Source organism: Archocentrus centrarchus, chromosome 13 (genome assembly GCF_007364275.1).
Source record: "Archocentrus centrarchus isolate MPI-CPG fArcCen1 chromosome 13, fArcCen1, whole genome shotgun sequence".
Lineage (NCBI taxonomy): Eukaryota > Metazoa > Chordata > Actinopteri > Cichliformes > Cichlidae > Archocentrus > Archocentrus centrarchus.
The window spans coordinates 3773182-3793198 of record NC_044358.1 but is presented as its reverse complement, the minus strand read 5'-3'; the positions used below and the strand labels follow the sequence as shown (position 1 = coordinate 3793198).

Genomic DNA, 20017 nt, shown 5'->3' with positions numbered 1-20017 from the left:
CTCTGGAAGTAGCCATCTCATTTCTTCCTTTATTAGTTTCCAAAATGCAAAAAAGAACAAAAAACACACACAAAAAAAGGAACACCTCAAAGAAATTCTACTTAACATTTTACTAACTGTTCACCTTTCAGCATGAAAGCAAACATCCAAGACAACACTGGACATGGATGAATGGCCCAGCCAAAGCCCACAATGAAACCTCAGTACTACTGGAACGTATCCAATCCCATGATTGAGTCTGTCAGGGCAGCTAGTGTAAGCATACTGAGAGGACAGTACAGGTTTTTGCTGGGGTGTTAAAGTGTCTGCTGTCAACTGGCTATGAAATGAAGAAAGTGAAAACTCTTCAAGGTAAATACATACAGTAGGAAATACAACCTCTGGATCTTTAATCAAGACACCGATGCTAAATGCAAAGTGGGTTTTTTGGGGGGGGTATTTTAAAAGTACTTTTACTTATAACTAGGGGTGGGGCTCGATTAAAAAAATTAATCGAATTAATTACAAGCTTTGTAATTAATTAATCGAAATTAATTGCATTTTAATCGCATTTCAATATTTAACATGATAAATATTAATTTAAGTTTAGTTGATGAATAAATCAATATACATAAGCTTAAACTTCAAGATTTTGTTTATTTTCCCACCAGTCTACTACACAGACCAATGAAGGGTGGAAGTGCTCCTGTGATAAACTCCTAAAATTAAAGTTAAGCATCATAACTGGATAGTTTTATTCAACATTAATGTCTCACTTGTTATAGCTGGAAATTAATCATTCTCTCAGCTGTATTCCTTGATGTTGAAATGTGTCATGCTTGTTTTAACAGCTTATTTTGAATTAAAGACTTAAAATTAAACCACAAAAAGGAGAAAAAGTTCATTCTCCGTTTAACAGCTGCTTTTACACAGCTGGGCTTCCACTCACGGTTGCTAGGCGACATGAGCTACGCAGAGGTGACGGCAGCTGATATGAAGGCTAGCCGCTCACTTCCGGCCTTTGCGGTCTTCTTGGGCTGCGAAAGACGTGGGCCGGGTCCTTCGCAGGATGCAGCCCCTAATTTGGACATTGTGCGTCGATATAATCTGTATGCCTGGAACTCGTGCACTGAGAAACGTTCCACGGTGCAAAGTGCGATTAAAATGCGTTAAAAATTTTAACGCGTTAATTTCCCCATAATTAATTAATCGAAATTAACGCGTTAAAGTCCCACCCCTACTTATAACTTGCTTTTTAACGGGACAAATTACTTCAACGGCAGTAAGTAAGTTTATCCAACTCTGGCTACCCCTGATTGTTCCTTGGCTCCAGCTGTGGTTCAAAACACAGATCAAGTGTCAACTGTAAACTGCACTTGCAGATACTTTATAATTTCATGTGTTTATTTGTTTTTTTTTTGTTGTTGTTGTTTTGCTTTTTTTTTTTTATCCATGTATGTTTGTACTGGATTCCACAGCCCCACAGAAACACACTGCATTCACTGAAGACAAGAATAATAAACCTGAGTATTGAAAATTAGCTTTTAAAGGTTAACTACGTACTATGTACAACCAATCACCAAATTACTTTGACTCTGAATAAATCCTTATAAATGTGCCCATCATCAGTGAAGTGTTTATTTTGTTGAACATTATCTCATAAGTACAAAGATTATGAGACTGTTTTCTTTATCCTTTGTGAATGCACTGCATTTCAGTTCATTGGTCCTGTTCTTCCTGCTTAATTTTCATGTTGTGCACACACACACACACACACACACACCCCCACCCCCACCCACATACACACAAAAAAATTTGGTTCAAAGGATGTCAAAGATAGCTGTTCTTGATTTGCCATTCAAGAGAGGGACATGAAAGCAGCATCTCACAGCATAAATACACACTTCCCGCTGGCTCACGTGGAGCAACTTACACTTTGCCTTTTCCTCATCGCGTCCTCTGGTCAGAAGCACCAAACCCACAATCAGATTGTTAAAGTGAAGCCCTTTGGACGAGCCTCCGAACGAGGTGTAGATCACCTAAAAACATACACATAATAGAAATGTTATAAATCAGGAACAACTTTGTGACTCACACTGCCTGCAGCACGATCAAGAAGTTTGTAGAAGCCCATTCATTCCCCAAAATGACACCAGGAAAACTGCCAATGTGTAATGAGCGGAAGGACAGATTTGACCAGCGTAATTATATTTCACTGACAACACCCCCCCCCCCCCCCCCCCCCCCCCCCAAAAAAAAAAAAAGATTTGAAGTTAAGTCACATGAAACGCACTTGTGTCCCCTTTCCAAACATAATCTACACACAGCAGGCCGGTGGGCGCCCTGTCCGTTAATCTCTGTGTTTATTTCTCCTTTTAACTGACACAAAGATGCTGCGTACAGCGGCTCAAATCAATGATGGAAATCCTGTTGTAAGAATGGGCGAGAAGAGAGAATTGAACGAGGAGCATGGGTGAGCAAACAACAAAGCTTAACAATAATTTAGCTTAATTTGATCAATGTTTCATTGCACTTAGTACTAGTTTAAAAATAGCCACCAGTAAGCACTGAGCGACAGAGTAGGAGCAGACGGCAAGACCTGATTATACATGTGCAACTCATCAGGAAGCAGCTGTATCTTTCAAAGGACGGGATACAGTACATGATGAGCATGTTAACATGTCCTTACTCTAATATGTGCAGGTCTAAAAATGTATATGACAAATTAAGGTTTAACATAACATTTAACATAACACACTGGATCTAGTAATGCTGGTTACATGATTCTGCAATACAATCCTCTAGAGTATGACACAATGTGTGTGTAACTGAAGAAGAAAAATGCCTCCAAAAGGCAAAAAGCAGGATGAAATTATTTTTTGCACAAAGGTCTCAGCATACTTAATTTTTCAGTTTTAATATTGGAATTAGCTGCCTGGACTAGTTTATGTGACACAGTGAGGGGATATGATGCAAAACAAAAATACAAAAAATGCAACCAGAATGTGTTCCTCATCTTTAAAACTAAATCCATACCAGCTAATGATTTGCATGCTTTTCATTAATCTAAGCTGCATTCAAATGGTAAAGTGCTGACCTGTATGAGGCACCTCTGCAGTCAGCTGATGAAGCATGTCCGTGTCAGTGGATCACACAGAGTACAGCAGCTTCATTTGTGGTTTTAAAAAAAGGAAGTGTTACACTATAAACTGTAAACTTCTAAATTCACTGTTCCACTTCCACCATCTGCTGCCTTTTCATCATCCTCTGGATTTTACTACATTAGCAGTGCTTCATTTCAACAGAAAGTATACAATACAGAATCACACAAAGAAAATCTCTATGGCTTTGTGAAGAGAAACATAATTGAGCGTTCGCAGGAAAACAAGATTAAAGGGGAACTCTGCCAATCTACATGCAAAAGGTTAAATGTCACAGAAAGTACTGTGAGAGGAGCTGCAGAATTTCTTTAGTGGTTTTAGGGAACATTTATCAAGTCTAAGAAAAGAAGGAATGTCAAAGATGATGTCGCACTATAAGTCCACACTACAAACCAGGACCATGAGTTTGAAAATGTGTCTAAATTGGATATAAGAAGTACACAGAGAAAGACCAATGAAAAGCTGCCAATGATAAAAAGGCACAGTTTACAGTGTTTTTGGAGCTTGACAATCTATAAAAAGGAGAACTGACGCACAAATAACTGACTGCATGTCGTGCACTTCAGTCGCCAACCTGACAGATTAGAGATGGATAATAATCACAAGGTCAATGCCAAATAGTATTTGACAAATTTATAAGTTTATATTAAACAAAATAACTAAATGACGTTACCATTTGTGTCCCAATATTTCAGGGGAGGAACGATGTTTAACATCACTGAGCATACTATGAATAGGCAATTCAAATTATATCACTCTTTACATTGAACACATGGACTGCTATGTGATGAGTACAAGGAGCAGATTATTGTTTAGATTCTTTTAAAAGCAGTATTCTTTTTTGTTTTAATTTGAAAAATACTGCTGGAAAAAAAAAATCAATCAAAATCATACTTCAAAGTTTGTGTACAGTTACTCTAAATATCACTTTAAAACTTAAAAACAACAACAGAAAAAAAATGCATACAATTTTATATATAAACTGACACTGTGGAATCCCCACTGACTCTGGGGAAGTCCTTGACGCAGTCAACTGAAGCACATTTCTCTACTTGTCTGTCTCCCCACCCACTGATTTACGATTATTAGTCATCAGTTCTTTTTTTTTTTCCTTTTTCTCAAAAGAGTTCAAATTTAAAAAAAAACAAAACTTGTTAACTTGCTCCCCGTACATGGAAGATGTAATGTGTATTTGCACTGTGTCACTGGGTATGTCATGTTCAGTTCAGTATGAGACTTTCTTTCTACGGTACACCACGTGAGCAACAATTACTCTTGTAATTGTACACAATTACTTTCAGGAGTCTATTTATATCTATATTTGTGCTCCGGGTACAAAATACAGCACAGAATAGAACGAAGCTGTCTATCAGCTTCAGGATGCTAGCAGACCTAGCCTTGAAGGCTGGGAGGAATGACACACAGGAAACAGTCTGGGGTGGACTTAAACCCAAGCTCCTGGAAGGCATGGGTGACCAGCTCAACCAAAGGAGCCAGAGACCACCCCATCCAGTGTCATTTTAGAAGTTGAAATTAAACTACTGCTACTGTGGTTATAGAAAAGGTAATTATAAGTTTGGCACACTTGTCTTAATGAACACTGTTTATTTAATTCACTTTATAACTGAAAATAAACAGCTCAGTTTTTTCTTATTGGCTGCATCAAGCACTTGGGAGTCTTGGGAGAAATATGGCCAATTAGAAACTTGTTTGGGTTTTTTTTTAATAAACAGGAAAAAATGTTTTCTTTGCTCTACAAAAAAAAAAAACAAAAAAAACAAAAAGCAGCAAACTGTAAATTTCTGCTGTCTTACTTGGGATTTGTGCTTTAGTGGAAAATCTACACCACTGCTACATCATAACCACAAACCCCTGTGAAACCCTGTGGTGTAACCTGACACACATCTCCCCAGAAATGTAACTACACGTTGGGTAAAGGCAGCCTGCAATTACTGTGATTGGCCTGTTCAGTACTGTTGATTCCTCCATTTGGTTTCCGGCTACTTTTCGCCCCAGTTTTTGAATTCATTAGTGAGAGAATAACAATAATTTTCTCAATATAAGGAGCAATAATCATAGTATCAATGTAAAAACTCACAAAAGTCAGCAAATTCATGGAGGGAGATTGCTGAAACTATTGGAATGGATGTGAGACAATTTACCAAGAAAAACTTGAGGGACAAATATGTTTACCACCGGGAAAAAAAAAAATGCCAGCAATGTCATTGGCCACTTATGTAGGTTATGTCATAGGCTCTACAAAGATTCACCACTTAAGTCTCAATCAGGCCTTAGACTTGTAACATCTCACGATCACCCATTTTGACACAGAGTGCAGAGGTGATCATAGAGTTTCAGGTTTTACCTAGAAAAACAAACACCCACACCCACACCCACACACTGTTGGCTGGCAACACTTTTCGCAATCTACTTCTCCTAACACAAAGTAATAAATAGCAGCAAATACCAAAACCAGTAGGAACCTCCTATTACAGCAGACTAGCATTAAGCTTCCCAAAAACCCCGACTTCAATCCTACTGAAAATTTGTAGACTACACTTAAATGACAGGTCCATGCCAGGAAACCAACCGATTAAAATGAACTATTAATTCCTCCAAGAAGACTATCCAGCCGGAATTATGCCAGAAGCCTGTTGATGGCTACCAAAAGCATCTTGTCGAGGTGCAACTTGCTAAGAGACATTTACTCAAATATTAGTGAGGGTGTATGGGATGTATTTGTGCCTGTATATGCATTTTTGCGAAAATCCCAAATAAATTCAAACCTGTGCACCCAATTCAACTGTAATCTATAAGATAGAACTGAGCTCCAGTAACTCATGGAGGAAGAATACTGCAGCCACCAGAGCTACATTTAGGAAGAATCTGCATAATTTGAAATTGACCAAAATGATTCCAATTTTATTCAATATACCAAATCTCTATCTACTTGACAATGAATCGTTACACCATCATTATGAACACAAAGAAAAAAACACGAGGCAGACTGTGTACTATAGAGACATCTGAGCATTAAACTATATCTGTTTCTTGACTGAGTGATTAGGCTGGGGCCTTCTTTGAACTGCCAGACTGTACAGTAGCCACGGCTATATTTGAAACACCAGCTGCAACCTTACATCTGGACCACATCACCACAGTAACTGCTGCCATGGTGACAAAGGAGAAGAAGACAGAGGGAGATGACACGTGTTGTAGTGAAGACATGTTTAAGGAGGAGCTTTTCTTTGGGGGTGGGGTGGGAGGGGGGAGACGCAGGATGACTAACACTGGCCTTACTTAAGCACTCTGAAGACAACGTAGGTGTTATTGTGTGCTCAAGGACTTAGCAGGGCAACAAACCCGGGTTGAATCATGCACTTTGTTTTGTGGTCACAGTGTTCTTCATAATGTAAGACTGTTGGATGGGTTAACAGAGGTATGTGCTACAAATACACAGTGTAATGTGCTATAGCAGATATGCACGGCATTGCTTAAAAGAAAGTGAAGCTACAGAGGAAAAGAGTGGGATATCACAGAGGAAAACCCACATAAGTTATGAGTCATCTTGCAACCAGGACCTGCGTAATCCCACACAGCAGGTGACAATGACTGATGGACAACAGGGTACATGTGCTTTGGACTAATTAGTTAGCATGATATAATGTGGGGGAAATGAAGTCTTACATTTTTACATTATAGTGGCCTTAAGCTCACATAGGCAACACAAATCATCTGAGTTAAACAATACTACAAAAAATAATAGCGACCTTTTTTTTTTTTTTTTACTAATTTTAAAAGATATCATCATGTTTGGAATATAGATAAATGAAAATACACACAAACGCACAGTAACAACAAACTTAACGATCCTTTTCAATTAAAACCCTGCTTTCCTTATTTTTAAGCTGACTAAAAGAACGTGCAGAATGATAAAGGTCAGGTGTGCAAAGCAACACAAAATTCTCAATTTGCTATTAACCTTGGTTTAGAGGTAGGACTGTTTATTTAACCAGACAAAACTAAAGAAACGTATAACATTTTTTTATCTATTGTCAAAATATTCAAAATCATTCCTAAAATGTCTGGATGGACCGTAACTCTCTTAATTTACCTCTAACAGCCTGTGGGGTGACCTAAATCAAGCAAATCGTGTGATGCTTATGGCTCTCCTTCACTCGTAACATCAATGCTGAGCAACAACAGCTAATGGAAAGCAATCAAAGCAATAGAAATGGAGTCTACTCGTCACTGATCTCAGCCAATAAATGGCTCCCAGCGCAACACACTTCACTACAAAATCCATTTTCTGCTTGATCATCACCAATTTGCATTAAAATGTTATGATCCAAAGTTTGGACATATATAATGACTCCTGTGAAATTTTAGCTTCATATATCAAATACTGTCTGTCGACCTACTTCCAGATATGTTTTTATGCACTTTAAAATCAGAGGCTACGAATGAACATGAATATCTCAAAAACTATTAAAGATAAAGGCCTGAAATTTTCACTGGCCTTTCTTCCATAAAAATGAGTAAGGATTTGTAATTTGGAACAGATATATCAAAAAATGTCTGAGTATTGATGAACTCCACCTAACATCATTCTGGCAGTCAGCATGCTGATTGCCTGATCCCTTGTCTGTGGCAGTTGTGGATTTAGGGTTAGGACCTTGTATTGGAACACTGATCATGCCACACGGACCCAGCAACTTGGTCCTGCAAGACTACTCACATGAAATGAGTAATCCCATCCTCCTTACTCACAATTGTTTTGCTATATTTATTTTATGTATGAAAAGTTTTACATTGGCACTTCTTGGATTGTTGCATTTTTAATGCTTCTTAGCTGACTTAGAGTCTTTATTGTCATTGCACAACAACAAGGTGCACAACGAAATTTTAAAAATGCAGTCCTTCCAGGTGCCTCAGGAAATAATAAATAAATAATACAAGTATGAGTATTAAAATAATTAATAAAACACAATACATAATAAAAATTAAAATTACCGTATTTTGCGGACCATAAGGCACACTATCAATTAACGGGTCTATTTTCATACATAAGGCGCACCGGGTTATAAGGCGCACGATAAAACATATGTAGGACGAAACAAAAGCGTCAGGTAAGTTGAACTTTATTCAACTAATTCACAATAACTCAGAATATTGTTCAGTTGTAACAAATACAGAAAAATACCCTCACATTTAAAATCATTTATCTTCCACAAATCCATCAAATTCCTCATCTTCAGTGACTGAGTTGAACAGTTGGGCGATTTCTGCATCAAGCATGCCGGGTTCCCTCTCGCCATTATCGAGTCAGTCTTGTTGTTGTTACTGTTTTGTTTTGGTTGCGGCACACAGCAATCATTTAATTGTTAATAAAAGGCCATACGCTGGGTGTTATCCCCCCCCCCCTGTTGTACGCTTTGTACGCTCTGGAAAATGTCGATATTTCTGAAGCGTCCCTTACCAAAGTCGCACTAAAACATTTTGAAAGATTTTTGAGCGCAGTGTACCACATAAAATTGGTTCAAGTTCAGTAAGCACAAGAATTCATACATAAGGCGCACCAGATTATAAGGTGCACTGCCGATTTTTGAGAAAATTTAAGGATTTTAAGTGCATCTTATAGTCCGAAAAATACGGTAAGAGAGACCAGCCCCAACACACACACGCACACAACATCACTTTCCATTTGACAGCACAGAGTTCAGTTCAATGATGGCTCTGTCATAAAAGCTGTTCCTCGGTCTGTTTGTTCTGGCCTTCATTGTCCTGAAGTGTCTGCCTGATGGCAGCAACTGAAACAAATAATGTCCAGGGTGTGAGGGGTCCCAGAGGATGTCCTGTGCCCTCCTCTGGCCGCAGGCATTGAACAATTCCTGGAGGGAGGGCAGGGGACAGCCTTTTGAGCCGTATTAATGACTCTCTGGAGTGTTTTTCTATCTGCTGCTGTGCAGCTGTTGAACCACACGCACAAAGAGTAGGTTAAGATGCTCTCTACAGAGCAGCGGTGAAAAGGACACCAGCAGATTTTAGGTCAGGTGGTTGCTCCTGAGAACCCTCAAGAAATGCAGTCTATGTTGGGCCTTTTTGACAATGCTGATTGATATTTTAATCCAGGGCTGGGTTGCAGGGGCAGCATCCTAAGCAGAGAAAGTTAGACCTCCTTCTCACCAGCCACCTCCTCCAGCTTGTCCACTGAGGCGTTCCGAGGCCAGCCGAGAGATATAATCTCTATAGTATGTCCTGGGTCTGTCCCTGGGCCTATATTTGTTTTTTTTTTTGTTTGGTTTTGTTTTTGAGATACAACCTGTCCTATGTGTTCAATTCATCATTTTTATGAGGGTATATTCTGCATGTTTTATTTTGCATTATTGCAAAAGAATGCAAAACATTTGTGGGTGCTCAAACATAGGACTTCACATGACTGCTTGATTTTTTTTGTTTCATATGCTAACTAGCCAATACTCAGTAACCAGTAGATATTTTTTGATATATCTGTCCCAAATCACAGGCCCTGATTCAGACCAGGAATCAAAGACCAGTGAAAATTTAAGGCTTTTATCTTTAATAGTTTTTGAGATATTCATATTCAAACATGGCCTCACATTTAAAGGTAAAAATATTGGAAGTAGGTTGACTTTTTTTTTTATTAAAAAAAATGTATTTAATATATTAAACTAAAATTTTACAGCAATCACTATACAGTACCAGCCAAACGTTTGGACATATCCAAACGTTTGGCTGGTACTGTATATGTCCAAACTTTAGACTATAACATTTTTATGCAAGTCAGAGATGGCTGAGTAGAAAGCCCACAATGATTTGAGATGGAATGACTGTATTAGAATAAGAAAAAACAAACAAACAGTAATGTTGGCTTAATGTTAGTACTGATATTTTCCTATTCACAAATTTAGCCTGCTAGCTGCTACGCTGGTTAGTAATCAATTTGTTTTTGTTTACATTAGCAGGTAAGCAAACGTTAGCTAACATTTTCCAGATGAAAGCCAGTTTTTCCTATGGAAACTGAAATTTGTCCCTCAGAGAAACCTACAGTCAATCTCTGCTTGCTAACATTATCAGTAACAAATACTTGCCAAATCCCCTGCTAATGTGACTCATGGTATATTAATTTATACATAACAAACAGTTTTCATTTAATTCGGTTAATTATGTAATTTAAGATAAAACTAACCTGTATAACTAACATTTGTTTTCTCTAGTAATAGCCAACGTAGGGACAGCTAGCCAGATAATAACAAAATCTGACATTTGTGGATTCTTTTTTTTTTTTTTTTTTTTTTGCCTTTTTTGGCCACAGCGGCTTTTGTTGGCAGTGGAGAGAGACGAAATGGGGGAAAGATACAGGGGAAGACATGTGGGCAAACTGGCGACAGGCCGGGACGCGAACCCGCGCCGCCCGCACCGCAACGCGGCATATGTATGTGGTCGCCGGCTTCACCACTAAGCCTTAGGAAATCTTTTCGTGCCAAACTGCTTTAATCATACGAATGACATTTTGGGTCTTTTGATTCAGTTTTCCTCCTGAGTATTTTTAAACCTGTCAACTTTGCCAGAGGAGAAATGGCAGCTCTCAAATGTGTAACTTGAGAATGACAAGTTGGAAAAAGTGACAGGAGAAAGTCAGATTGGGATGTGTGAAGGAAACCAGAGTTAGATACAGATTATATTATTTAACCTCCTGAGACCCGAGCTCCTGTTTGCGATGCATTTTTAATTTCTCCTAGATATTTGTAATTAGATGGACCTGATATGTATATAATCTAAGCTTCCTCTTTGAACAGGAAGTTGTATTTTGTTACATGGTTGTTACATACTTTTAGGAAACAAAAAATGCCCTCAGATGTGGGATTATTTTATAGCATAACACAACAAAAACAACATGACTTAAAGTATAAAACACAATTAAGCAGAATAAAGTATAAGGTGCAGCAAAGCCAAAATTTACTGTCCCCATATGTGGACGCAGGGTCTCAGGAGGATAAAGTCATACTGTTGCATATATACCAGCTGTATTTATCAAGGGTAGATCTGTGCTGATTGCATTAATGATTCAGTTACTTCAAAGGAACACAACCACTCCGCCAAGAGTCTCCTTCAAATCAACAGTAGCTATAAATATACTGGAAACAACGTTGCTATTCTATATCTATTCCCCTGTAGAACTTTGATGGTTCTTTGGCATCTAACATCCAACTCTCATGATTTTCAACAGGAAAATCATAACTATAAGACAGTAATGATGCCCTTTTATCGGACCTCCTCCTATTGGACATCCTTGAGTGGTATGCAGGACTGGGCTTAATGTGAAAAGCTTGCACCTTACTGAGAGTCATTATTATAAAGCTCACTGGTCTGCGGGTACACTGCATTGGCATAACCAAACCAATTTCAATGACTTGCTGGAAATCACTAAGCATTTAACTGTCACCACTGTTCCTCACTCAGAGTATGTGGTATGACATCATTGTGGCTTACCTCTGCAACTTTAGGGGGAACTCCATCTCCCAGCACTTCCCTGTAGAAGCACTGCTGGGTCATGTAATAGGAGAGGCCGCTGGTTCTCTTGAAGGCATCTTTCAGCCGCTTCAGTTCCACATCGGTGACTACAAACAAAGAGAAGAGATTACATCAGAAGAGATGGAGGAACAGTTCAAAATCTCAAGGGTCGATCTGCAGTTGTGTGTGATGTCATGGTACTTCTCTGCAAGGAAAAAAAGAATCTAAGAAAACTAAAAGCATTTCTACTGGCTCTAACAGCTGAAAACTGTATTGGGACTAAGGCCTGGATCACCCTGAAATGTTCAAATGTTGTTAAATGTCATTTTTGAAGCTTTGAGAACTAGAAGCCAGGTTTCTTTCAACTTTGCTATACTTGGACCATGGCATCACACAGCAAAACAGAAAAAACCATCAATCCAGTTAGAGTAAATGGAAGAAAAGATTTGGCTAAAATGGCCTTTTAGACTGACAGAACTGCCTCAACTAGAAAATAGAGGTGTTACTGGGTTCATATATACAATAACTCTGTAACTGTTAGTAAAAATGACAAAGTTGATCACACGTGTAGCAGTAACCATGACCACATATTGAACAATGTCACTGACTATGCACAGTGGTGACAGCAAACCGCTGACTAATGACTGATAAAGATCTCATTTACAGTGTTCATGACGACACTGCGGCTAAATGATCAGCACGACAATAATAGGTGACGCTCAGATGATACGTGAAGGATCAATATGCAGTAAAATAGTTTAATAAACTGTTGACACCAGCAGCCCATCACATTTCAAACAGGGATAAACTGCAGTAAATCAGCAAATACAAATGTAGGTAAATTAAGACAGAAAATGAGGGCGCTTTGAAAGAGTCCATAGCAAAAGATTAACACAGAACGATATTGCTGAGGTTGGAACCACAGCAGTGTGACAGAGCCAGAGTGGTATTGACAAGTGTCAGATTATAATGGATGCCTAGTCCATGTGTTACAGGATCGGTTGCTGCTAGTCAGATGGTAGTATGTCAACTGCTCCAAGTATAATTTTAATGATATCCTGAATCAATGATAAGTTAATCAATGTATTTTCTGTTGTCACCTTATATCTGTTATGGGATGCTTCGCGAACAGCACCGAACAACAAAGTTTATGTCAACCTGACCTTCGTTCAGGAGAATACTGCACCAAGTACCTGCGCCTTAATGGCGAGCATAAATAAAAGTGCCTATGTGATGCAAAAGCATGTTCAAGTCTTTCTTTCATTGTAGGGCTTTTTTATTTTATTTTATATATATATATATATATATAAAAATTATATAAAAATAAAACACACACCCCACATATCTTATGTGTGTGTGTTTCAGCAGAACACACAAGCAGAACACACATCTATTGTCATTATGTCCAGATTAAACACTAAAGACCCTTTCCAAAAACAGTTATACTCTATTGTACTGTGCTGTCGATTCAACTAGAGTCAGTGAGATGTGGAAAACACAGAAGATGCTGTCACTTTAGAAAACACTGACTGAAAACTGAAAGTGACGACCAATGACCCTTGATAAGACAGCTCTATACTGAGTTAATGAGTTATTGATTGCAGTCTTCTTGCCAAGATGACTCAACTAATTTCAATGGATAGATGAAATCCTGGATTTAATGTATCATGTCTGAAAAAATTTTCACATTGTAGAGAATGCTGTAGGGCTTTTATTTCACCTTTATTTGATAAGATAGTAAACATTAGAGAGGAAAAGTGGGAAGAAGTGGGGAGAGACATGCAGCACCCCCCATGCTGGACTCAAACCTGTGTTGCTGCATTGAGCCTTGCAGCACATGGTCACCTGCTCTACCAGGCAGGCTACATACCACTGTCACTTGTCACCTCATCTTGCTGATATGCAAACAGTCTCATCAGCTCCACTCTGATTTGCAGTTAAGTGTTTGTAACACTTTCTTTCAAAGCTTCAATTTAACCCAACAACAACAAAATCAAAGCAAGCAGCACATACTACAGTGCTGTTGCCATCTCATGGAAAACTGCTCATGCTGTGTTGCATCATTGTGTCTCATAAAATCTGCTAGTCCAACTGCACGGAAACTTTTCTGTTTAAGCATCTCTGAACCACGCTTACTGGGGATTCATGCTTCAGCAGAAAACTTACAATGTAGCTATGCTGTAACCACAAACCCCTCCTGACACCAGGACACAACCATAAGTAACTAACACATAACGCACAAGTGTGAATGCCCACCATGATAGCAGCTACTTAAGTAGGTTATGCCCTAGATTCTATAAAGATTCCCTGCAGAAGTCTAACTCGGGCCTTAGGTTTGTAACATCTGATGATCACCTATTTTGACACAACCTGTAGAGGGCAGTAGTGTTTATGCAGTTTCAGGTTTTACCTACAATCCTACACACACAGACACATCCAGCAGTGTTAGCTGGCAACACATTAGTGCGATCTACTTCTCCTAACAAAGTAATAAATAGAAGTAAATATCAAAACCATCACAGCAGAAACCTCCTAGTATTATGGAGCAACATCTACTTTAGAGCAATAAACCTCACAGCTGACTCAAAATTTAAGAGGAGAATCAATCAAAGAGAACAGCTTTTATTTGAATAAGCAAGTATATTTGCTTATATATGCATGAAGCCTAACAACAAGGAGACTTGGAGAGCACACCGTCTACCTAAACCAATGCCCTTGTCTTGCAATTTTAAACAAAATGATCGAGATTGCCATTAAAATTTAAAGGGCTCTTCCTCTGACCACACTCCACCGCTCCACTAAATCTATTGAACCTCAGCCTAGTACTTTTTGTGTAATATTGCTGACAGGCAGATAAAATGACCCAATCACATATCTCTGCTTTGTCTATAGGCAGCAATGAGGAGTAACTGTACAAAAATCTTTATCCAAGAAAATACACACACACACACACACACACACACACACACACACACACACCTTCAATCCAGTTCACACCTTATACCTTGTTATTATCATATATTTGACTCCTTTGTACCTACAGGCTTTTATTTGTATGTATAAAGGAAAAAACTTTAATGAAGAGTGTACCTTGTTGACCCTGTAACCTTTTATCTCTCCGCAGTTACGGTGAAACCACTCACAGACACAGTTTCACTTTGACTCTTGTCAAACAGGCAAAGCAAATGTCCTCAAACAAACAGCCTTGAAACTTTTACTAAGAATACACAATTTCTGTTGACTCACAGTCACTATACTCTAGCAGTGAGCTCTATTCTCAACTTCTTCACTGTCTGTACTGAAGAAGTGATGCAAATAAATTACAGCAAACAACTTTCAACAGCTACAGCAGGATGCTGGTGTTTGACTGGAACAACGTACTTAATTTAAGTAAGCAGAGCTGTCTAAATGAGGGGATCAGCTGATGAGGAGGGCGTCACTCCACCTTCATTCAACTTATATCCACAAACAGAAAAACTGGACCATACAAATCCATACTAATCCTCCTGATTCATTCAGTCCCTGACAAATTATAGATAGAGGCTGAGGAAGATGGAAAAGATGTTAAAGGCCACATTGAATTGAATTATCCTGTCACCACTGCTATTCAGGCTTTTCTCGTGACTGGGAAGTTGAGGACTTCTAGCCACAAAGGCACGGTAATATCTCCTCACAGAGTAAAGATTCCTGGCTGGGGTCTTTCTGTGTTAGGTTTGCATGATCTCCCCGTGCCTCCATGGGTTTCCTCTAGGTCCTCCAGCTTCCTTCCACAGTCCAAAGACATGTGTGATAAGTTCACCATGAGATGGTTAAAGGGTACAGAATGAAGTGCTGTATGAATGTATGGTTCAAATGTGACTCCTAGTCTTAAGTGCTTTGAGTGGTCAGTAAAACTAGACAAGTACTAAAACATTACACTGCATCTTGTCTAAGCACTGCTGGACACGGGTATGCTGTAAGTGCATTACACAAGAACTCATTTTTGGAAACAGTCTTGTTCCTTGTTCAGGAGTCCCACATAAAAACTGTGTCAAGTGCCAATTTATGGATTTATGAAAGGTAAGCTGGAGGTCATAAAGTATTTACTGGTCACTTAACAATCACAGTGACAACAAGACTAAAGAAAACCATTGTGCCAAACAAAGAAACACACACACACACACACACACACACACACACACACACACACACACACACACACACACACACACACACACAAGCCCTCTCAAAAATCCAACCAGTGATAGAGTCAGCTAGGTTACAGCCGTATAAAGGTTGACTCACTAGTAGTGCCAAAGGTATGTTTTGCATTGGTTTGTGTATTACCTACAAAGTCATGCACATTGGAGTACAGCTTGCAGTTATACCAAATACTAATTGGAAACATTCATTCATTCACAACATTGGAATTGGCATTCTCTACCTGAGGGAACATATCAAAAAGTAAAGGCAAGGAACATTTAGGCTCTTTTTCCACTGCTGGTACCAGTATTTGAACCATTCGTCGGTTTTTCCACCGCGAACGCACTCGGTGCTCGGCCGAAAAGCGGGTTCAACTTGGGCCCCGCAAGCTAGCTGGTCTCGAACCAAGAACACATGACGCAAGCAGCAGAAGGGTGTGACTCTGCCATCTCAACATAAAATTTTCTACTGCTATTTCACTGCATGGTGTGTATTACATGAGAAAAGTGAAGCGATTTTCACAGCTGTGAATTAGGTTGGGTCTTAAGGCTGAACTTGCTGCTTTGTATCAGCTCATATCACAGATAAAAGGATGCAAAGTGCGTACTTGTCATCATGCTCGTAATCGCTGTCTGTGTTTACCTCTGTGCTGCACACAGATTCTGCAGTAGTTTGGTTTGGACAGTAAAATGTGTTCACAGCACAAGTAAGGGAAGCGTGTTCTCCCACATTTGTGCCCTTCAGCTTCTGTGTCCAGATGAGGACCCGGCCACACTCATACGTAAAGGATCGGTTCACAAAGCGTGGTGGAAACGCAGGCCCGTTCTTAAGCGTTTCGCAGGTTCATTGAAACCGACACCATCACTGGCACCAGCGCTGGCACCAGCACCGGCACCTCAGCGGTGGAAAAGTAGTACTAGTGCCTCGGAATATCATATGCAGGGTTCTAGCCAGCAGTTGATCACCTGGCACTGTGCCATGCTGAGGTCGTTTTGCGCCAGGCTGAGAATTTCACCAGTTCGCTATCAAAACTGTTCTATCACTGCAATTAACAAGTGGGTGCGCAATCTGCACACTCCACCCCATTGCTGATACCAGACTTTTTTTTTTTTTTTTTCTCCTGCACTATAGTATTATTTCACGCAATTTGCAATCTAACAACAGGCATGGCCAGTTTCATTCACAATGCGCACTCTCACGTGACAGTCCTGTTCCCACTTGATTTTGCAGGGCAAAATAGCAACCAGCGTGAAACCGAGGGAGCAGTAGAGGAAAAAGGGAACTCAAAGGACAATTTTGGGCTTCATATTAAATATAAAATCCCAGGAGCTAGCCTTATTTCTTGTCTTCCTAGACTCACAAGGATAAAACACTTACATGTTGCTTTTGGAATGTTTATTAACACTAGCTGCAGGTAAACATGCACCTTATTTTCAGAGCATCGTAACACAGACTAGAGGGATCCACACTCCCCATTGGCATCAAGTCACATGGTCCAATCAGATTCAGGTGCTTTCAGTGACCCATAGGACCAACTATTATCACAGAATATTACATACATAATATTATCTAACTGTTCACCGTCACTGAATTAGCAAGCTGGCACAGAATTTAGCATTAGCAAGCTAATGCTAATTAGCGACAACCCCCCCCCCCCCCAACACACACGTGCGGTAGACTGAAATTTGTTTTTTCTATTTTTAATATGAACGCCCTCCTGGGTGGGGGTTCTACAGAGTGGCCAGTCAGTGGTTGGCCAAGTATGAAAACCCTTTTACAATGGATTAAACAAAACCATAGTACATCATGACATCCATCATCATGTTGTATTAAGATTTTAATACTCTCAGGCTCATTAGAAGTCAGTTATAAAAACTGACTTCTTTCCAAAGCTCAGCTCCAAAATAATTCTGCTGAGACAGATGAGCATCTTTAGTGCTTATTAAACACAGAAATGGCAAAGAGAGTATTGCAGAAAGGGAGCTGAATTATGGGGAATGACTTTTGTGTATCAAGATGGCTCCATGGAAGAAAAAAGAAGTCATAAAAACAAATTCAAAAAGTCAAGCTGTGCAATATGAAGCATTAAGAAATGCTCTTGGTATAGAAAAGGGACAGCATGCACTGCAGTAGAATAAAAAAAGATTTCCTTATTGGTTAATGAGGTGGCAGAATGAAAGCTTTCAGAGGAAAAAATAAAGCATGAGCTCGTGTTCTGAGACAGTGCATAGGAATCAAGATGGAATAATGTATGTTTTGTAATACAAGAAAAAACTATATTAGAAAAAGACCTCCAGTCCTTTACCAATTTTCACAACCCACTCTCCAGCAGCTGTCAAAAAAGCCCCCGTGCATTCTAGTTCTTTAGAACACAGAAACTATTTCCTGGTGCACAGCAGTGAGAACAACTGAAACATGGGATGACACAAACAAACATCAGCTTTTAATCACATCTACCCTGACAGTGTGCAACAGCTCTGAACTGTGAACATTTATTTTGCCAGTGTCTCACGCTTCTGCTGGCTGAGAACTACATTTACAATGCAAGTATTTGCTTGTTGTAAACAGGAGCTGTGCAGACCATGCAACATACCTTTACTTACCTCTTAGTAAGATGTCACTGGTAAAAAGATTAACATATCCCAAACTTTGAAGAATTGTGAGGGCTGTAACACTGTTTTAAAATCTAAAAATCACTGTCATTTGGCAAAAACAGTTTGATCATGTGCTCAAGTGAAGCAAGATTAATGGGTTAGCAAGCCATGTCGAGCTTAAGGTCAGAGTTTTCAATTAGGGCTGCAATTATTGATTATAATGTCATACTGTTGTGCTTAATAGGTGTATGCTGAGTACATAACCTGGCTGAGAGTAGGGCTACAACTAACGATTATTTTAGTAATCGAGTATTCTATCCATTATTCCATCCATTAATCGAGTAATCTTATAAGTAATAGTTTTGTCTCATCAACAGTTTGTCTGCATATTTTAAATTCCGTAGTTTTCTGCAGATTTTTTGGTGTGAAACAAACAGCGATGGATGGAGCAGCTACAAAGTTCTCTTTCCTTTACGTTGACACTTTCTGATCAGGTGGTTGATGAAGGGCTCCTCCAGCTGTTTCCCAGTAAAGGTTTTAATGGTGGTTACAGGAAGCTGCTGCTTTGAGCTTCACCTAAGCTCATCAAGCCTCTTTGCGCTTGCCGCATGTGTGCGCACAGACTGCACATAAAACTGCTGCTGTTGTGCTATCAGTGTTTTTGTTGAAAAACTGGAGGCTGCATGAGCTTAATGCTTTGTATTCATAGGCATCCTCCTAATTATGTTTCTATTGCCAGTCTATTTTTAGTCGCCAATCAGGCATTAAAGCATAAAAAATATTTTGATGGAGCCCCTCGATACTTCAGGTATCAAACAATTGCTAGTGCTAATGGCGGTGCCAGCGAGCAAACTGTGGTTATAGTGATCCGTTCTGGTGAAGTAAATAAAAAAATTAAAAAAAATAAAACAGATGAAATTTTCAGCATGGCAAACACGCGCGCACACACACACACACGCGCGCACACACACACACACGCGCACACACACACACACACACACACACACACACACACAAGGCAGAGAGCAGTTGAGGCATGGAAAAATGTGTCAGCGATGATCCACTCGGTGTTAAAGGGTTGTTTTTTTCCAAATGATGGAAATAAGTCGCAGTGCTGAAGAACTTTATTGCTGTTAACGTGGGTGAAACGCTCTGCTTACATGGAGACATCTGAGCGCTGCAGAGTTTAAACGAAGCATCAAAGCAACAAATTTGTGTCGAGGATTTTTATAACCAAATTATTGTAGCATTGTAGCCCTAGTTGAGAGCAGCTTATTTTTTAGAATTTTGGTTTAAATTTGCCTCGAAGCACAACACTTTCATTAACACTTTTAACACCAAGGAGGTTATGTTTTTGGTAGCATTTGCAGGTGCGTGCTATTCTGTAACATGATAGCTTGAAAAGTTTTGAATGAATTCTGATGAAACTTTTTAGAGGTGCAGAGTGGGATCGTGTTAACAGTCCATTTAAATTTGCCTTACGCCCACCGAGGTCTTCAAGGTCAACTTAATGATTTATTGATCAAAAATGGACAAATAAAAGTCTTATAACTTCTTATAAATTCT

The 20017-nt window shown here is 39.3% G+C and overlaps 1 protein-coding gene across 2 annotated transcripts in view; it reads right to left on the bottom strand.

Moving 5' to 3' along the window:
* usp32 (ubiquitin specific peptidase 32) overlaps positions 1 to 20017 on the bottom strand; it is a 75295-nt gene that overhangs the window by 43409 nt on the left and 11869 nt on the right. For both annotated transcript variants that reach the window (XM_030743923.1, XM_030743925.1), the window contains exons 2-3: positions 11655 to 11782; positions 1913 to 2018 (exon numbers count right to left, since the gene is read on the bottom strand). In XM_030743923.1, the coding sequence (XP_030599783.1) occupies positions 1913 to 2018; positions 11655 to 11782 (234 nt within the window). The remainder of the gene's footprint in view (positions 1 to 1912; positions 2019 to 11654; positions 11783 to 20017) is intronic.